The sequence below is a fragment of the Asterias rubens genome, chromosome 14, assembly GCF_902459465.1.
Source record: "Asterias rubens chromosome 14, eAstRub1.3, whole genome shotgun sequence".
Classification (NCBI taxonomy): domain Eukaryota; kingdom Metazoa; phylum Echinodermata; class Asteroidea; order Forcipulatida; family Asteriidae; genus Asterias; species Asterias rubens.
Genome location: NC_047075.1, coordinates 5,236,350 through 5,257,368, shown reverse-complemented (window position 1 = coordinate 5,257,368; position 21,019 = coordinate 5,236,350). Strand labels below are relative to the sequence as shown.

The 21,019-nt window shown below is 39.6% G+C and overlaps 1 protein-coding gene across 1 annotated transcript in view; it reads right to left on the bottom strand.

The window, feature by feature from the left end:
- Nucleotides 1-3,321: 3,321 nt before the first annotated feature.
- LOC117299494 (carbohydrate sulfotransferase 15-like) overlaps nucleotides 3,322-21,019 on the bottom strand; it is a 28,876-nt gene continuing 11,178 nt past the window's right edge. The window contains exons 2-8 of the mRNA XM_033783038.1: nucleotides 16,644-16,925; nucleotides 12,846-13,083; nucleotides 11,062-11,145; nucleotides 9,264-9,417; nucleotides 7,666-7,834; nucleotides 5,776-5,920; nucleotides 3,322-3,734 (exon numbers count right to left, since the gene is read on the bottom strand). Of these exons, the coding sequence (XP_033638929.1) occupies nucleotides 3,544-3,734; nucleotides 5,776-5,920; nucleotides 7,666-7,834; nucleotides 9,264-9,417; nucleotides 11,062-11,145; nucleotides 12,846-13,083; nucleotides 16,644-16,925 (1,263 nt within the window). The 3' untranslated portion in view covers nucleotides 3,322-3,543. The remainder of the gene's footprint in view (nucleotides 3,735-5,775; nucleotides 5,921-7,665; nucleotides 7,835-9,263; nucleotides 9,418-11,061; nucleotides 11,146-12,845; nucleotides 13,084-16,643; nucleotides 16,926-21,019) is intronic.

Sequence of the window (21,019 nt, the reverse complement as noted above, 5' to 3'; positions counted from 1 at the left end):
AGACGTTAGTATTTTAATATTTAGTGAGACATAATCTCTTTCTGAAATACTACGTTACTTCAGAAGAAGCCGTTTCTTACATAGTTCATACTATCACCAGCTCTCCATCGCCCGTTACGAAGTAAGTTTTTATACTAACAATTATACTCAGACATCCTCCAAAAAACAAACACAACTCTTTTTCATGAGGTTTTGTGACTAAATGCTACAGCCAAAATTTTATTTTGAAACATTTTTTTGAACCAATGTCACTGCCAAAAACATGTCAATAAATGTAAAATGTACACCGGATACCAACTTGACCTGGGCATACCGGTAAACAATTTGCTGGGCACACATGACCCAGATGGGCACCTTGGCCCGTACCAAATGGGCACACTTGCCCAAAACCAATAGGCCTTTTAAAGCCACTGGGCTGCAGTCCCAGAACCATGTATAGTATGTGCACATTAGCACAGGGCACCTTGGCCCCAATCACTTTAACAAAGCCAAATATTAACATTAAAACTTTACCATTATTGGGCATGTACAATGCATGAACGCATGCACTTGCTTTATGATAAAAAACCTCAATTATCAAAAGCCAACTTATGTGACATAATACAGTAACAATGTTATCACCTAGGGGACAGGAACATTCCACCGTGTAAAGCATGTGGAATAATAGCACCCAGTGTAAAAGCCGAGTGCTGTTACCGAGTCCGAACTTCACAATTACTGTTTAAAATGTAACATTTGATACTGTACATTACCCCCACCAATAAACATGATTGCCTTGTTATGTTGACAGAGTGTACCCCAAACCAAAAAAACGTCTCCACCAGCAACAACAAAAGGGGTGGCGAAATGGGGCGGAGGAGGGATGAAAGAAAATTGTAAAACATTTTGCACTACATGTGCATCCTCTGACAGGCTGTGACAGAATGACATGAGGTTTTCTCTTGAGCCCGCCAAAATGTTCCTGATAAAAGAAGAACCCTAATTGGTTGCCCTTAAAACTTCCAACTATTGGCCATTGAGTGCCTTCCTGATTGGTCAAAAAGGAAGTCAATGATTGGCTGTTCGGCTGAAACCCCTAAACCTCATTTTGTCACAAAATTTACGATGGACTTTCATGTACAAAATTGTGCCTAGAGCTTGCTTATTACTGATTGTCCAATAGTGTCCTGCCCTAAATCAATATTAATGCATATTCAGATCAACCAACCACAAACCCTGTGTGGTGACCTATTTATCTAAAAAGTCAAAACATTATAATGTATAACATTTGCACTGGCTTATTGTACACATGTAAACAATGTGACCTATAAAAAATCCATGTACTGTACTCCGAGTTATAAAGCATTTGATCCTTAAGGGATAAAATGTGTTATGTTGAGTACCAACCATTAGTGTCATTGCAAGTGGCGTTTTGTCAAATAAAGCTTTTGTCACTTAAATATGTGTTTTGATGAGTGGAATATGAATAAACAATTATTAGTTTCCATGTTCTTTACAAATTTGAATATAAGCCCGACCCGAGAGGGCGCTGTTCATGACATCAATCGAGACTCGGAAAAAACCCATGCAGTGCTAACACAAGATAGTGACGCTTGGCGCAAGCTAAAAACATGCCCTCAATGTTGAAACAATACCCGATTTTCTTTTCACGTTAGGCAAATGCTCCTTTAGGTTCGTTACGTCTTTCAGGTACCTTCTTCGACTTCCCCACTAGCTGGGGAAAATGTTGGGATGGCGTCACTGTTTTTGAAAAGAACTTTTCTCTACATGTCAAAATGTGACCCCATCTTTAGTTGTCTTGCTGCTTCCATCAGCAGTACACCTGGTCGATATTTGCCAGAAAAATGCAAGAAACAACTTTTTCGAAACGTAAAACTCACGACTAGGACTTGAATGTACCTGCACGTACGTGTGTTCGATGTTCGATCGAGGCAAAGTCTGCCTCGATTGACGTCACAAAAGGGGTTGGCGGAGTCACCCCCACACAACTTTATTCATTCTGTTTAAACATACAAATCGTTAAAAACATTTACTCAAACAATTATTTTATTGTTCAGCAACATGTATTCTACTGTTTGAAGAACAAAAATAATATTTCCTGGTGACTTAAATTGGCAATCGAAAAAGCAAGAAAATAATGACAGAAATAAAAACAGAACTCTTTTTGCATAGATTTATTTGCTTTCAGATTCTCAGACTCCTACTTGGCAGTGAAAATAGCACTTATCTCTAAAACCACAACACTTTATAAGAGGTCGGTTCTAACAATGTTTTAAATAATCAACCGTTTTCCATTGCTTTTATCAAGCAGACCTGATCCGTGACCAAACACTCAGGCCTTGCTTCCATTCGATTCGCTGAGCCACTGTCACCTACAAGCAAAGGCCGTTAACCTTTGATATATCTCAACTACCCCAACCAAGAAATATGCTATAGAATAACAGCATAATTTTAAATTTTTGGTAAACAACTTTAATAAAAATATACCATTGTTACAAAAAGTGAAAAATTAATAGTTTTTGTCAAAAATGAACTTGTGAATTATTTTCAAGATTCATTATTCTTCAAATTTAGGCCTACAGCTTAAAATTGTCATTATATTACCGAAATTACTTATTTCAATACCACAAAAACTACTTGAAGTTTGACTAATTAAAAAAAAAAATTTTTTTTTTGCCAGGGCTAATTTCATTTTTGCTACTACAGATTATGTTTCATTACTAATTGATAAACTGTTGATTTACCAATGCAATTAGTCATTGCATTTTAGATTTACCTATTGAAATAAGTTTTACTAATTGAACGACTAACTAACATACTGTTTGACTAAATGTAGGACTAATTAGTTTCGGAGTTAAGCCCGGTTCATACTTCGCAGGAAGTATGAACCGGTGTGGCGGTTTCAGTCTTCCGCCGTGTTCAGTTTTCCGGGTGACGTAGTCGGACATATCAACACGCTGTTCGAACGGTTTTAGCTTTCCGGCGTGTTCAGTTTTCCGGGTGACCTGTCAGATACCGCCGCGAGTACCCTGGCGAGTACTGTAGTTCTCTCAGCAGTGACCCCCAAATTGTTTATTTATTACGATTCTTTTCTGTGTAGTCACATAATCTCTTGCCCCATCTTTACATGTATTCATTGGTACAACTTTAGGCAGGTCACACTCTGCTTGCATAAAAAACAACTCATACGATCCACGCGTTTGCCGCTAGTTGTACTCGACTCGTGGACGCCGCCATATGACAGCTACCGGAGGGTAATAATGGATAACTCAATACGGCACTAAAAATTGACTACTTTCGCTTGCTGTGCGCAGGCATCGCATGACGTAATGCTACCGTATTTGGTCATTCGGAAAACTGAACACAGCGGAAAGTTGAAACCGCCACACCGGGCTTTACGTTTTTAGGATTTAAATCATTTTCAACGACTTAATAATGTTCCTTTTTAGTCAAGTACTGAACAAACTTTCGATTGGATGACATTCCAAGACTATAGGAATCAAACCATGTGATGAATGACTATTATTTAGTCAATCGACAAAGTTATGTTTTCTGTGTATCCTCCCACAAATATTTCTGATCGTTCAGCATCTGTGCAAGTTCTTCATTATAAGGTCGGTAGAACTCTCTTAATAACTGTTGTGTTTCCGGTAGCATCGGTTTGTATGGTTTCTTGTGCTTATTGCCGATAGGGCGCTGGCACGCCCGTTTAAGGGCAGGACTGTCCAGTTTCCCTGCGTGGAGATCAACAACAAACAAGGTTTATAAAAAAGACACGTTGCTGAAGTGATTGCAAACTATACATCGTAATTCGTGCTTAGTGGGGAAATCAGTTTACCAGCATTTCAGCTAAACTATAACGATTTCCCCGCTTAAAATGTCCCAATCCATTAAAAAGGGTACCAATTGAGTGGCTGGTAATACAACGAAACACATAATTTTCTCGTTCAAATTGTTTGATTGATAAACTCGCCTTTGAATGTTTTTAGTAAAGTGCGCCTTATTAATGCTGTAGTTTATTATTGTTAACTCGACCCTGTACTGGTATTTAAAAGAAGCCTACAAAAAAGGGGGGAAAGGGATTTGCATCTATCTATCTATACTATAATGATGCTTAAATCACTTGGGCGCTGCCATGGCGTTTTCACGTCAAGTAGTACCCGTGGGTTGGAGGTCAAGTAGTACCCGTGGGTTGGAGGTATGTGTTGTTTTTGACGTCACAGTCATAGCCTTTTTGTCAATGCCGTCGTGGCTTGTACAGCTTCATAGAGACGCGGTTCCAAGCAACTGGAACGGGAGACCACACACACGCGAGTTTACTTGCTAGATTGTTGTATGGGTTAATTGTTAATGGTTACAAAGTATCGTAGTAAGGGTCAGCACACATAGCTCATAAATTAACACAGTGGTAAACATGAACCATTCCATACATCTATTTTTTGTATCCGGCGGTGTCGTTGCATTCTGTGGTGTACTTTAAGCAGTTTATAATAATTATGTGGCATTCAGTTCCCAACCCGCCCCTATCTGCTGCCACCTAGAGGCGCTAAGTGTCCCATTGAAAGAAATAAACTGCGCCAATAAAGTATCTGAACACTTACAAATGGTCAGATATATCGGAACCTGAAACAGTATGCCAAAAAATAATTATTCATTTCGAGTCACCGTTAATTTCTGCACATTTTGACACATCTTGTGATGCGCTACGATGTTGTTTGGTGGATTTACGGGCACTTGAGTGGCTTAAGGTCGAATTTCAAAAGTTGCAAAAGCCCCTTTTCAAGCTAAATCGTTGTATTGTGACGAGTAAGATCGGCGTTTCTTTTGCTCGCCTTTTATAAATGATGTTTTTTTGGTCGCGTTTTGGATAAATCGGTTGCGATGAACATACTCACCAATAATTGTCAGTAACCAAGCAAAGGGGTCAAAGATGGGAGGCATACAACAATGGTAAGACAGGGAAAGGTGTTTCAAGATAACAGGAAAGATGGCTCAAACGACCAAACAGGAAAGAGGACGGATCGTTGGTTTGATAGAAGCCGGTACGTCGATGCGAGGTAAAAACGTCACCAGCGACGGTCAGTAAATGGTGGAATCGCTACCAAGCTCAGGGAAATGTGGACGACCTGCCAAGGAGTGGCCGTCCGAGGGTGACTTCTGCAGCAGAAGAAAGTGAACAAGTCCATAAAGCCTGACACCACTCTCGAGGGGTTTGCGACGCATCCTGATCAGGAAATGGCCGGGGATTGACCAGGGACAGATCAGAGGTATCATTGAGAGTATGAGAAGACGACTCCTTGCCGTTCAGGACAATGATGGAGGACACACCAAGAATGGAGGACAGGATAACAGCAGTTTTAGAGTTAAAGATACGGCAATTAATTTCATGGTTAATTTCATTAATTTCAATTTCACGAAACGAGTTTGTGTCTTTTGTCTTGATTTTGTCTGAGTGTGATGCTTATGTGAGTTCCCTTTTGGAATTGGGGTGAATAGGGGCTTTTGCAACTTTTGAAGTTCGACCTTAAGCCACTCAAGTGTCCATAAATCCACCAAACAACATCGTAGCGCAACACAAGATGTGTCAAAACGTGCAGAAATTAATGGTGAATAGAAACGAACAATTAAATTTTTGTATACTATTTCAGGTTCCGATAAATTTGACCATTTGTAAGTGTTTAGATACTTTATTGGTGCAGTTTAGTTGATGTTTTAAAATAACATTCCATATCGCTGGTACTTCATATGTTTTTTAATTAAACATTTGTGACTTACGCAATTGGAGAAACTCAAACAATTGAGAAAGCACCAGTGGGCAGTTTTCCTTCAAGTCCTCCATTCGGAAGTCCTTAATGTGGTCACGTGGTAGAAACTTCAGCCAGTCACGGAGATATACTGAGAACAGTCCAATGGGGCCTCTCTTCAAATGAATTTAAAGTAATAACACCAAAACTGAAGTGGTAAGTGAAAAACATAAACCTATGTTTAAAGGAACACGTTGCCTTGGATCGTCCGAGTTGGTCTTTGAAAAGCGTTTGTAACCGTTTGTTATAAAATGCATATGATTAGAAAGATATCCACACAAGTATCACTCGAAAATGCGTCGTTTTCCTTTTACCTCGTCGACAAACACGGTCGGCCATTTATGGGAGTCAAATTTTTGATTCCCATAAATGACCTATTGTGTTAGTTCGCAAAGTAAAAGAAAAACCACTCAATTTCGAGGCAAATGTGTGTGGGTTATTCTAGGATTCTACTTTTGAAACATCTTTCCACCCAAATGCATTTTATAACAAACGGTTGCAAGCGCTTTTCAAAGACCAACTCGACCGATCCAAGGCAACGAGGCATTTTTCGATTATAAACGTTATTTTGTGTTATTTTTTTCTTATTTGAAATTCAGTTAGTTAGGATGATACTTTGATATGACCATCATTATGTAATTTCATATAAAAAAGCTTGATTTTGATTTAAAGATGGAAACGTTGGAAGCATTATCTGAACTTATTTTGTCTGAAATGCCCCGTCTATTTAAAATCATTGTAAAGCGATTTAATCTGAGAAAAGATCAATGCATAATTGCTTTTTCTTTTCTTCAGGGTGAGTGTTTGTTCGTGCATGCGGCGGCAAGATATGCGTTTGGTGTTACCTGTTAATGAACGTTGACGAAAACCCAACCAAGACCCTTGGGGTTATGGTGAAATTTTTCAGAAACAGAAATATCAATTTAAAGCCATTGACGCTTTCGTTAAACAGTAATGTCCAAGGCCCACACTTCGTGTATCACAACTTCTATATAAAATCACAAACCAGTGAAAATTTAGGTTAGGTTCAATCGGTCATCGGAGTCGGGAGAAAATAACTGGAAAACCCACCCTTGTTTCCACACGTTTCGCCGTGTCATGACATGTGTTAAAAATAAATCCGTATTTCTCGATATCGAGAATTGATATTGTTTTAATGTTTTCTCAAAAAGTAAAGCATTTCATGGAATAATATTTCAAGAGAAGTCTTTCACCATTACCTTCTGTAAACCAAAGTTATTTGCAAATCTGTGAACTTTATTTTTTTTTTCTGTACCGAAAGTGTCCAATGGCTTTTACGTTAATTTGAAAATTGAAAACCAGTCTAGAAATATTGATTTTTTTTGTTTGTTTTTACACCTGCTTTTATTTTTAGAGGAAACCAAACTTACACGTAAAAAAGCGTTACTTGTTTAAAGGCAGTGGACACTATTGGTAATTACTCAATATAATTATCAGCATTAAACCTCATTTGGTAACGAGTAATAGGGAGAGGTTGATATTATAAAACATTGTGAGAAACGGCTCCCTGTGAAGTGACAGAGTTTTCGAGAAAGAAGTATTTTTCCACGAATTTGATTTCGGGACCTCAAGTTTAGCATTAATTAGGTCTCGAAGTCAAACATCTGAAAGCACACCTACGTGTGAAAAGGGTGTTTTTTATTACATTCATATCTGTCAACTTCGACAACCAATTGAGCTCAAATTTTCACAGGTTTGTTATTTTATGCATACAAAAGATACACCAAGTGAGGAGACTGGTCTTTGACAATTACCAATAGTGTCCACTGTCGTTATCCTTTATCATAAAACAAAAATGGACCATGTTTATAATTCTAAACGGAATTACAAGGAAAGTTACCACTGGCAATATATTTTGCATATCATAGGCACACGTCCTGTTGTCTTGCTTATCAGCTAGGCATGAGTTAAAACGACTGAGGAAATCCACGACTTCTTTGTGGAATATGGACGGTCCACGATCATAGTCCCACTTGTAATGATGCATGTAGTGGAAGTCAGAGAGTAACCTTCGTTAAAGCGAAATAAGAAATAGCAAAGTTTTAATATTTTGTTTTGATTTTCATGTACAAAATGGTATTGCATGAGTTTCAAGAAAATGGTCAAGAACTAGTAAACGCTAAGATTGCAACGTTTGTCTAATATAATAAAGGTGAAGTTGATTAGATTTGTGTTCGAAATTGTTGAGTGGGTCAAGGAAATAACAGCAAATTGAAAATCATTTGTTATCAAAAGGAAAAAAATTAAATAAAAATCGACATCAAAAATAAATACATAAAAAATACCCAGCTGGCCAAGATCGTCAATTTAATTCCTGATTAAACTACAAAGTTGTTTGTTTGTTTGTTTGTTTGTTTGTTTGTTTGTTTGTTTGTTTGTTTGTTTGTTTGTTTGTTTGTTTGTTTGTTTGTTTGTTTGTTTGTTTGTTTGTTTGTTTGTTTGTTTGTTTGTTTGTTTGTTTGTTCGTTTGTTTGTTTGTTTGTTAGTTTGTTTAAACCATCAGGAAAAACCATTAACCACTACTGGTGTTCTTCTTCATACTCTTCTAAGGGATTCACCTTGTCTCTAAAAAATTGGTGCACGCTGGTGTTGGCGACCATGACGATTTTCTTGTGCGTCGGCCTCCTCTTGAGCAATTAAGAAGATTTGAAGCCCATCCATCCTGTCCACCTTTATACCTTTCTGTGTACATATCTGGCTTCTAAATGGCTCAGAATACTCACTAAACAACCCCCGTACCATGTTTAAGAATTGCTATTGTTTGTTATAAACACGTGTTTAACTCTAATGGTCATTTAAACACGGCTAACTAAAAGCAAGCTTTGTAGTACCTGTTTAAGTTAGACACAAGGTTTATACAGTGACTACTAACTTATCGCATGGGTTTAATGGGTTAAACGGCTTTCGTAGTTACGGGCCTTAGAGTTCAAAACCTATTTTGTTGTCAAGACTTGTGCGCAACCCCCTCAATGTTATTCGATCAGGTTCCGTGCAAAAAAAAGTAGACCTACTCTGATGGGATTGGAACCCACAACGTTTGCACCGCTAGAGCAGATGTCTTACCACTAGACCAACGAACTCATGAGTGCCATGGAATGTGTGGTCTAATTCTACTTTTAGGGTGGGGCGTAGCAAAGATCGCTTCACGTTGGTTCGGCGCAAGTACACAGCTATTGAAAAACAAATCCCCGCTTAGTGCTTTGACTAGTTTCCAATGTAATGAAATTACCAAAAATTACAACAAATTACAGCTTGTTTCGTATACCTTTTTCCAAGGGAAGTAAGATACATCAGAAAATCTGCAAGAAAGCATCGACAAGCGTCCAGAGCTGATACAGAACAAGCCTCAGCAACTATACTTTTAGAAGCTACGTATACAGCCAGAATAATTATGGTGTAATCTGGATAGATAGGTTTCCAATCGAATTTAACACACACCTTTCAGTAGGATCCCGAAGTGTGAGAAGTATCTTAGTCTTTGGCAAAACAGTGCCTATGACGTCAGCAATAAGATATGGAGGACCAAGCTCTTCCTTAGGGAAGAATTTCCGCCAATTCTTGTTCTCCCAGAACGTCGGAGATGAACAGTCTCCTTAAGATAAAAAGGTTCTTATCACTTGTAAGTTGTAGCTTTACAGGTGTAGTGGGGATCTCAGGAATAAGTATGGTGGCCCTGAAGGGACATCGCACATCGCAAATATCTTTGCAAATATTTGCGATGTCGCAAATATCTTTGCAAATATCTTTGCAGATATTTGCGAGGTCGCAAATATCGTTGCAAATATTTGCGATGTCGCAAATATCTTTGCAAATATCTTTGCAAATATTTGTGATGTCGCAAATATCTTTGCGATATTTGCGATGTCGCAAACATCTTTGCAAATATTGTGATGTCGAACGTTTTATCGCGTACCTTGTCGCATACTTTGTCGCATAGTTTGCATAGTTTTGTGGCAAATTTTTCAAGAGCCTAAAGGGCTGTTTGGGTTCCAGCCTTCAGTCCATTAACTGTACACACGGGTGGAAAGTCGGATACAGTCCGCGCGCGTGTTTTGTTGATGCCATTACAACTTGCACTAATAGCCTTTAGTCAAGGCGCACGCGACACACCGGATAGCACGCACAGCCCCAAAAATGTAACGCACGAAAAAAGACTATCACCGCGTGCGGCGAAGCCGCGAAGCGCCTTTACCAACTCGTTGTGTACATATTACAACTCGCTGTGTACAAAGCAATGGAATGAAGGCTGGAACCCAAACAACCTTCTAGGCTCTTGAACAAATATCGGACACAAATAATATGCAAACTATGCGACGAAGTATGCGATCAAGTATGCAATAATATTTGCGACATCACAAATATTTGCAAAGATATTTACAAAGATATTTGCGACATCGCAAATATCTGCAAAGATATTTGCGACATCGCAATTATTTGCAAAGATATTTGCAAAGATATTTGCGACATCGCAAATATTTGCAAAGATATTTGGCGATGTGCGATATCCCTTCAGGGCCACCATAAATAAGCACACCCCTACACACTTACAATATTGCGGATCGGCTTTATGGGAGCCTGCAGTCGATTTCACGGATGAAACGGATGAAACATATAGTAGCCTGGTAAGTGGTTGTTAAGAATTTTAGTGTTACCAGCCATAAAACTAGACATAGGTCGTGTGTTCGAATCCCAACCGAGTAACATGCCTGTGATTTTTTTCCACAGAACTCGGGTAAGTACCGAGTATAAAAGGCTAACACACATCGGCGTATGGGTAAATATCAAAAACGAATATTCTTTATCCCCGATGCAAATTTAAAGACAGTGGACACTATTGGTAATTGTCAAAGACCAGTATTCTTACTTGGTGTATATCAACATAGTCATAAAATAACAAACCTGTTAAAATTTGAGCTCGATTGGTCGTCGGAGTTGCGAGATAACTATGAAAGAAAAAAACACCCCTGTCACACAAAGTTGTGTGCTTTTAGATGCTTGATTTCGAGACCTCAAATTCTAAACTTGAGGTCACGAAATCAAATTCCTGGAAAATTACTTCTTTCTCGAAAACTACGTCACTTCAGAGGGAGCCGTTTCTCACAATGTTTTTATACTATCAACCTCTCCCCATTACTCGTTACCAAGTGAGGTTTTATGCTGATAAATATTTTGAGTAATTACCAATAGTGTCCACTGCCTTTAAGGGGCAAGTGAGAAAACACAGAAACAAACAAACCTGTAATGATCGATGGGTCAGAACCTTTTACAAGTTGTTTTCCAATGGTAACTGACTGACAGTCGACGTACTTCTGTAGGCTTGCTGAAAATGTAAGCAACCACTCAACATAAGTGTTTTTAATAAATGATTTTCTTAATCAGTGTTTCTTATGTGTTTTAAAACATTACATTGCGCATAATGAGTACATTTTTTTAAATACTTATGCTCTCTGTTTATAGAACACAGCGGTATTGGGACTTTGTTCATCCAACTTTGTTGATACTCTGCTCTCTGATGCGGTGAAATAAATGTTGTTGACATATTTAATTCTCAGGCTGTATTGAAATATCACCGCTAAGTCAAATTACAGAAATCATCCTTCTCCATATACTTTTGGTAAGACCCTGTTTTTATGAATAAGTTTCACTACAGTATACATAACACAATAAACCTACCTCAATATGCAGTCCTTAAAGGAGTACAAGTTTGCAGAAACGTTTTCTGAAAACCAAAAACTCTTATAAAATGTATGAAGGCTCTACGCTCTTTTATCCAGGCCATAGTTTCCTAATGGATTGTTTAAAGACTCTGGACACTGTTGGTAATTGTCAAAGACCAGTCTGTCACTTGCGGTATCTCAACAAATGCATAAAATAACAAACCTGTGAAAATTTGAATTCAATTGATTGCCGAGGTTGCAAAATAATAATAAAAGAAGAAACACCCTTGTCAGACGAAGTTGTATTCTTTCATGTGCTTGATTTTGGGACCTCAATTTCCAAATTTGTGGTCTCGAAATCAAATTCTTGATAAATTTTCTTTCTCGAAAACCACTTCGCTTCAGAGGGAGCCATTTCTCACAATTTTTTATACTATCAACCTCTCCCCTTTACTTGTTACCAAGTAAGGTTTTATGCAAATAAATATGTTGAGTAAATACCAATAGTGTCCACTGCCTTTAATGTCTAAATCACCTTTTGCTCTCGCATAACTGCATAATGTGGGGACCACCTATTCATGTAGCTCGATAAGGACCACCCCCCCCCCCCCCACGCAAGTGCGTAAACACCTGCAATCGGGGACCTTTCTTTGTGATAGCAACCGTGGACCCATTGTCCCTTTTGTTATCAGTCCCCGGTTGAATGTGGAAACAAACCCACACACACACACCGGTGTGCATACGCCTGCAACCGTACAAGTTTTGCAACTGTGACCTTCCCAAAACCGTGGACTCTATTGTTCTCTTAATGTTATAGATCCCCGGTTTGAATGCGTACTCATTTTTACATTTGAATGCGTACTCATTTTTACTCTTGACTTCAGGGTGAAGAAGTGTAATTGACACTGTCTGTGTGGCCAGATTGAATTCTTAGTGAAAGCTGGCTACTGCAAGCTGCTGGGCTGTAAATGGAGGTGCTGGTTTGTTGGTTTTCTGCTACCAATACTTGATATTTACTTGCAAGCAATGGAAAGTTACACTCTATTATGCTAAGTGGAAATTGAACAAGACGTGTGGGAAACAATGTCAATTGGTCAGAATAATGATAACTTCTGTGTAATTTCTACATTGAACTTGTAATACAGTGTCAATATAACTTTCAGCCAGTTGACTTTGGTTTGTCATAGGCATTAGAACTTGGTGATGTTTCTTCGATGATTAGGGAAACCAAGAATTTGTTACTATCGTAGTGAAGTGTAGTTCGAATAATGCAAATCATCAGATACGTGCGCTATATAAGACTTCTATATTATAAATGTTGACTTCCCAAACTTTTTCCAAAATGCCTTATCATTGAACTTACTTCCCCCTAAGCGTCTTCTTGTCCACCATAATTGTCCCTTCCTGTAAATACCGCAACTTGAATGTATCTGGGGATGCTTGGCCAACTTAAAATAGACGTCAGTGGTACCACACTTTGGCATACCGGCCAGAAAAAAATAGGGTAGACACTTGAGGTCAGATGACGTATGACCCTTATCAGACCACCAGCAAGGATTTCTGAATTGAGGTAGAAATTCTTCCGGCACCCCATCGAAGACCTATGTAGAGAAGACAAAAACAAGACAGTAACATTGCATTAGTTAAGACTTCGTCTTGAATAGGCACACGCACTGCCGTTGTCATAAGACGAGCCCTCCTCCTCACACACACACTATGGAGGACGAAAAGTGGCCATCTGCTTTTCTGGTATCAGAATAGCAGAAAATAGCAGATTTTATGGTGTTTTTATATGAACTTTTTTATTTTTCTACTTTTCTGCTACCTGAAAAGCAGATTGAACGTTTTGTGAAAGTGCACTTTCTACTTTTCTACTTTTCTGTTAAAAGGAGGTTTTTTATTTTATCTCCTGATGGTGGCGGACGAAAAGTGTCCATTTGCTTTTCTGCTATCAGAATAGTAGAAAAGTAGATTAAACGTTTTGTGAAAAATGCAATTTTCTATTTTCAGCTTTTCTGCCACCTGAAAAGCAGATTTAACTCGGGCGGCCGAAAAGTGGCCATCTCCTTTTCTCCCGGATCCCGGAAAATCTAAGACCGCCCGTGAACGTTAACCATACAAAAACGCGCACAATGCACGAGCACCGAACTGTGCTTGTGTATGTGTTGGGGAACCAATCAGTCAGTCGGTATCAGTCAGTCGGTACTGGCTCTCCAGCTACTCAGCTCATATTTTGAAGGATGGACTCAAGTTGTAAAGGTGAATGACTCCTTCTCAAGACCATCTTCGCTATCGTCTGGAGTACCAAAAAGTTCAGTCATGGGACCGCTGGAATTCATCCTCTACACTGGCCCTCTAGGTGGCATCATCAGGGCACATCAAGATGTTCACCACGCAGTATACGCTGACGACACACAGCTTTACGTCATACTCAAGCAGAGTGAGCACACTGAGTCCATGAAGCAGCTATCAGACTGTGTTACTGATATTCAGACATGGTCAAGCCAGAACGGTCTGCATCTAAGCTCATCTAAGACTGAAGTACTCCATGTCACCTCACAGCTACGAACACTTCAACGTGTTGCACACATCTCCGTTGTCCACGACAACATCACCCAATCAAAGACGGTTAGAGATCTTGGAGTCACCCCTGACCACCAATTAACCCTACAACAACACATCAAGAAAACATGTCGCTCCGCTGCCTTTGGAATTCACATGATCGGAAAGCTTAGACGCTACTTGGATCAAGGTACCACTGAATGACTGGTTCATGCTTTCACTACATCTCACCTCGATTATTGCAACCGTCTCTACATCAACCTTCCTCAATCCCACATTGCTCCCCTCCAACGAATACAGAACTCAGCAGCTCGTCTAGTTTCTCGCACAAAGAAATCAGATCACATCACTCCTGTTCTGCGCTCCTTACACTGGCTCCCTGTGTCTCAAAGGATCCAATTTAAAGTTCTCACTCTTGCCTACAAAGTTAAACATGGTCTAGCCCCTATCTCAGAATTACTTGTTCCCTAAAAGCAACCTCCAACTCGTGTTCTCCGATCATCTTCTACCGCCCACCCTGGTCCTATCCCCCGCACTCACTATGGAAATCGCTCCTTCTCAATCGCCACTCCCACTCTTTGAAACAATCTTTCCGTTCACATCCTTGCCTCATCTACACTGGACTCATTTAAAACTGCTTTAAAAACACACTTATTTAAATCCATCTAGTCTGTTCAGTTTCTGCTATTTCTTTTGTTATCATACACTTTCTGTTCAGCGCTTAGAAACCTTGTATTAAGCGCTATATAAATGCATGTTATTATTATTATTATTATTACTGGAAGAATAGGAGACTTAGGGACGTAAGGTGGCAGCAGACTTACCAGTTAAATTTCCATTGTTTACGTAGTGCTGCGCGTGCGCACATGACCGATAACAATGGATTTTACCAATAGACCTTTTCGCAAATACCATTGCGCAAGCGCAGACTGTTGAGTGAGGTGCATTGAGGGATAGATATGGATCAAATATGATCACCAGCTAGACCACAATGCACCTAATTCCAAGCATTACGCGCGCGCCCCAGTATTTGCGAAAAGGTTTATAAAGGTGCGTTCGTTTAGCCTCACCGGGTCGACCCCGGTGTGTGGCGTGTTTTTTTTCCAGGACGAACGTGTGCAGATAATTATTACCCACGTTCGTCCTGGAAAAAAAACCCGCCACACACCGGGGTCGACCCAGGGAAGCTAAACGAACGCACCCATAGTTCTTACCTGATAAGTCTGCTGCCACCAAGCGTCCCAAAAGTCCCCCTTTGTTTTTGTGATGACTGCGCATGCTGCGCGGCATCTCAAAGGAAATACGTGTGGAGGTTTCATGACTACATTCCAATAGCATTCTTTTATTACAAACAATTTTATTTAGATTTAAAATTGTTTTTATTTAAAATTAGTTTATTGCAAATGAAACGGGTAACACGTTTGGACGAGTTCAACAAACCAAAACCTTCACGGGCGGTCCTTTGGAAGCAAAAAAGCAAATGGCCACTTTTCGGCCGCCTATCCATTGTATACCGTTTGGAACATGGTTTATTTCTAATCTGGACCCTTTTCGGTAACTGAGATATTAACTCTTCTTTATATATAATAAGTAAAATCAAACACTTTCGATCTTGGCTATGCTCCCTGGTCATAATGGGTTGATTTGGCTGGTAGCCAGAGGCGCCCTTGCATGCCTGCTTCTCAAACACGTTGTAGCCGCGTCCTTCGCAATTCAGCTCTAAGCTGCGAGTAAGGATAAGGGTATAGCACCCATGATTATTATTACCCACGCTAATTTTTATTCCCACGGAAATCTGCTCCATTAACGACCACGCTATTGACAGAATGTGTGGTCTTTTGTACGCTATTCTCACGCTATCGCATTGTACTGAACATGCTGAAACACTCCCTAGTGTTCAATGTTTCTTACATTTATTGTCATCCGTCATATCCATTTATAGAAAAAGAGAGGGATTAAGGGAAGGATCCAGGAAAAAGCGGGAAAATTACAGCCAATCCAAGTTTCAATTTCAGAAACAATTAGTGGCTATGAACTAATAGGAGTAAAGTGGTGAGGACAACGGATGTTCAGTATGCCAGTATGGATTGCTGGACCATGAAAGTGGTATAATGCATTGTACAATGTTAATGCAGGAAAACATGAAAGGGTAGGATTAGAGAGCAAGTTCCATCATGATGCAACGAACAATGGTCAATTAATACTTTATCTACGGGTTTTTCGTACGCGCTGGACAACTGTAGTGTGCAAGGATGGCGCCACGCACACTCAACACAATTAACTCATCGTAATTTCTTCAAGAACTAAAACAAACGTTACGCAGAGTTTGACCCCAATTTACATTGACTTCGAGCTCAAACGGAGCTGACCTTTGAACTGAAAACTTAACTTCTGAACAAGAAATTTGATTGAAATTTAAAGCTCTGTATAAATCTCAGTTTGAAGCCATCACTCACAAACACCTACCTTTTATGTAATTAACAAAAACTGAATCTTTAGTTTTTGTTTTCGTGTCTTCTTCACTTTGTAAATAATTTCAAATTTTAACCCAATTATGGAGTCATGTCATTCTTTAAATTGATTAAATCAATCGACTCACATTTGGAGCAAGTTTATAAAGATTCTCCGAAACATTCCTGACGTTGATTTTCTCGTATCCATGACTGCTGCCTCGTTTCTGCTCGAGGTGTTTTGGCCTATTGTCCGCTTCAGGTTCTGACGACCCTTGGTTGACAGTCACATCTTCAACGTAAAGTCGTTTAATCGTTGGTAACTTGTTTTGTGTTCTCATCATCCCCTGCAGTGGAAAATCTTGCCACAGCTTGACGCAGAGAAGCAACGACCAAATGGTACCGACAATGAAAATGAAGCTTTTTGGTATCTGAAACGGTAAGGAGAAGACGTTAAATGGCATTTTGTTTTCAAAAGATTATGACATGGGGAATAAGTGGCCTAAATGTAATGCATACCAGCTGCAGCATTGAAGGCAGCAGGTCAAATGAAGTACAGTGAGAAGCTGACATTGAAGGCAGAATTAATGGGACTCTTGCGGTCTTGACAACTACATGTATGACATAAACTAATGATCGATGGATCAAATAGGAGACTTTCCAACGCTAGGTGGCAGCAGACATACCGGGTAAATTTCCATTGTTTACGTAGTTCTGAACATGCGCATAATTATGAGAACAATGGATTTACCTGGTAAGTCTGCTGCCCTCTATCGTCCCAGAAAGTCTCCCATTGGAAGACATACAAACTGCTTATTCGTATTTAAATAATGAATTATTTCTTAAGTTTTGACTTTTTCTTAAAATTTACACATTTTTCATCCCATTTGGCAGCCAATTGGTGGCCGTCTGGATTTTGGTGCAAAGTAGCAAAATAAAGTGCTGTTGAGGGTTAAACATCATTAATATATTCATTTCACTTATGCCTGTATCACAACTTTGGGCTGATATACAAGCTTTCAAAAAGTTTACCACTTTTGACAACCAATAGCCGCCATCTTGGATTTGAAGCATGATAGCAAAAATTGGATACCAGAAATGAAAGTGAGATTACTTTTATAATATGACATTTCCACTTTTGTTACTAATTTTGGCGCCATCTTGGATGTTCGTGAGAAGTCAGGGCACCAGGCAAATCTTGCAAGTCATGAATATTATTATTATTATTATTATTATTTTATTCGCCATAACAGTACAAAACAAAATACTTTGACAACATTATACCCCAAGATGGGCAAGGGACAACAAAAGCAAATACATACTATGATCCGTAGATCTGTTGCCCCACACCTGGGGTACACAATAAAATTAATATAGATTTAACATAATATAGTACACAAAGCAATAATAAAAGCAGAAAATTAAAAATCAATAGAAAATGCTAAATATATATTAAGAATACAAAATAAATTAAATTAAAAATAAATAAATAAGTAAAAATAACAGATGAGGTAAGGATAAACAATAAAGGGAAATAAATAAATAAATAAAACCTAAACTTGTAGATAAATTAAAACGACTTAAAATCTTGCACAAGTGATAGGGCTAAAGCTACTATTCAGTAGATTCATGAGGTTGACAGACAGAAAATCTAAGTGATTTGAGAAAGCTGTGGAAGGGCAAGAGCAGTAGTGAATTACGAATGTTTTCTGGCAAACTAGACCAAAGTCTGGGAAAAAGATGAGGAGCAGATAAGTGCAGAGCATCGGTTCTAGCATACAGGTGTTTGAAGGTGAGAACATTAGGATATCTATGGTTGACAGAAATGATGTCTGCCACATCGCAGTGAATAAGGTTAAACTTACACTTAATGATAAAATACAAAACAGAAAAATTACGACGAATTGACAGAGACGACCAGTTGAGGGACTTAAGTCTATCGGGGTAGGACATCTCACCCATCCTCTGCCCAAGAATAAACCGAGTAGCACGTTTTTGTACCCGTTCGAGGGCCTGAGTCTGGAGAGATGTATGAGGGAGCCAAGCTGGCATGCACTATTCTAAAATTGGGAGAACTAGGGATTTATAAAGACAGAACTTAGCTGAAACAGAAGAATTGAAAGCAATGGTCTTAATGAGGCCCAATGTTCTATTGGCACTTGAAACAACATTTTTTACATGGTTATTCCAAGAAAGCTGAGCATTCAGAGTGACTCCAAGGTATTTGACAGAGGATGTGGGTTGCACAGGAAAACCTGAAAGAGAGTGTTTACGGGAAATATGCATGATTTTGGACTTTGTAGGGTTGAACGTCATACCATTGGAAACACTCCAAGTGCTTAGCTCATCGAGGTCATGCTGGAGGGAACTTACATCTAAACAGGAACGGATTGGACGATAAATTAATACATCATCAGCGAAAAGAACACAGTTAGAACTGAGGTTGTAAGATATATCATTGATGAATAAATTGAATAACAGAGGCCCAAGAACACTTTCTTGAGGAACACCAGAGCTAACTACGGACCATGAGGAGTTCATACCAACAAATGTGACTCTTTGTTGACGATCAACCAGAAAATCTTTTATCCAGCTCCAGAGAGATCCACGGATGTTAAAGTTACTGGCAAGTTTACGAACAAGTATATGGTGGGGCATACGATCAAAGGCTTTGCTCATATCCAAGAAAACTGCATCAATCCTTGGAGGAACTACGCTTATCTAAAGTTGTAGCCCATGAATGACAAACGGGGACATCAGCAGAAAAAACTGAAGCAAAATAAGTATTAAAAGCACAAGCTATTTCATGGGGGTTGACTAGTGTTTGGGCTCCATGTTTAAAATACAATGGGGTAGGTGATCGTTTTCTACTACGAACAAAGGACCAAAACCGTTTTTGCTATCCTTAGATGAAAACATGTTATCAACAAAGTGTTTATAAGCCTTGCGGGAGCAATATTTTAGCTGATTACGTACAAGTTTGTAAGTGTTCCAATCAACAAAAGATCCAGAGCGCTTAGCCGTGGAAAACAGTTTACGCTTTACAGAGCACAAATGTTTCAGGTCAGCATCAACCCATGGAGAATTGTTTCTTTTCCTTGTCCGCTTCCTAGAACCAGGAATGGCGTCTTTTACAGCAGCATTAATCAGATCCAAAACACCTTCCCATGAAGAGTTGATGTCATCTTTGTCAAAAACAAGATCCCAGGGTGCATATTGGAGGAGAGCGTTGAGATGAGAGATAGAATCAGGATTGTAAGACAAAAACTGTCTAACAACAGAGGGATGCGGAGGAGAAGTGTTCAGACGAGTGACGAACTGAACGGCAAGGTGATCGCTGGTAACAGGGTTGGGAACAGTCTCAACGGATACAAAGTTATGTGGAGAACTACTGAAGACCAAGTCGATAGTGGACAAGCTGAAATAGGTTCAACGAGTCGGCAAGTTCAAACAAACGAGAACGGTTCGGGGAGTCGGCTACCGCAGGATTACAGTCAATGTTGAAATCTCCCATGAAAATAATACAGTCAAATTTGGGAAGAAAGTGATCCATTCTTGAGACCACGGCGTTGAGATCATCCCAAAACGAAGTAGTGGCACAGGGAGGGCGATATAAAGTGCCAAGAAGACATCTACCTCGCTGGCAGGATAACGACACCCACAAGAGTTCAAGATCGGGGGAGTCAAACTCGGCATGGTGGACAGGATGAAGGTTTGCTTTGACTGCAGTCAAGATGCCACCACCGCGAGAAGGACGGTCCTTACGGAAGATCAAGTAGTCGTCAGGGAGTCCCAAGATGGCATCCGAATCATGTTCCTTGAGCCAAGTCTCCGTCAGAGCCAGGATGTCAGGTGGGGTCGAAGAGGCGATTGAAGTGGCAAGATCCAAACCCTTGTTTCGGACACTGCGAGCATTTTATAACAGCCCAGATAGGTGACCAGGGATGCGGTTGGGGCTGATAGGGTGCTATCGGATACACTTGGAAGTCTTTTGATGTCAACTGCTGATGGATGAGAGGAGTTTGGCAAGTCGGCAAAAGCTTCTTGGAATGAAGTGTCACTGCATGAAGAAAATGGCAGTGATGCACTCAAACAGTTGGGACAAAACCAGTCAATTGTACTTGAGATGAGCAGGGTGTACTGGGTAATGTTCATCTCAGGAATACACTTCTGATGCCAATACAGGCTGCAATCTTCACATAGGAGAGATCTTTGGTTGGTTTGACTGGGCGATTACAATTACCACAGGGGTCCTTAACAGGACCAGGATTGACTTCAATGTCTCCAGACATTGCAAGGGGTAAATTAAATGTAGCTGTAGAGTTTGGATAATAGTTAATTTAAGCTTTGCCAAACTTACTTCTAGAGCTGTGGTATCCAATAGATAGTTTGATGGTCAGCCATATATTGGATGCACACAGGCAGGTACATGTACATGTACATGTAGCTTGGTGTAGTCTATTGAATGCAGGAGTGGACAAAGCGTGGCATGGTCGTGACAATGGAATCGGCCAGGTGTGGACTG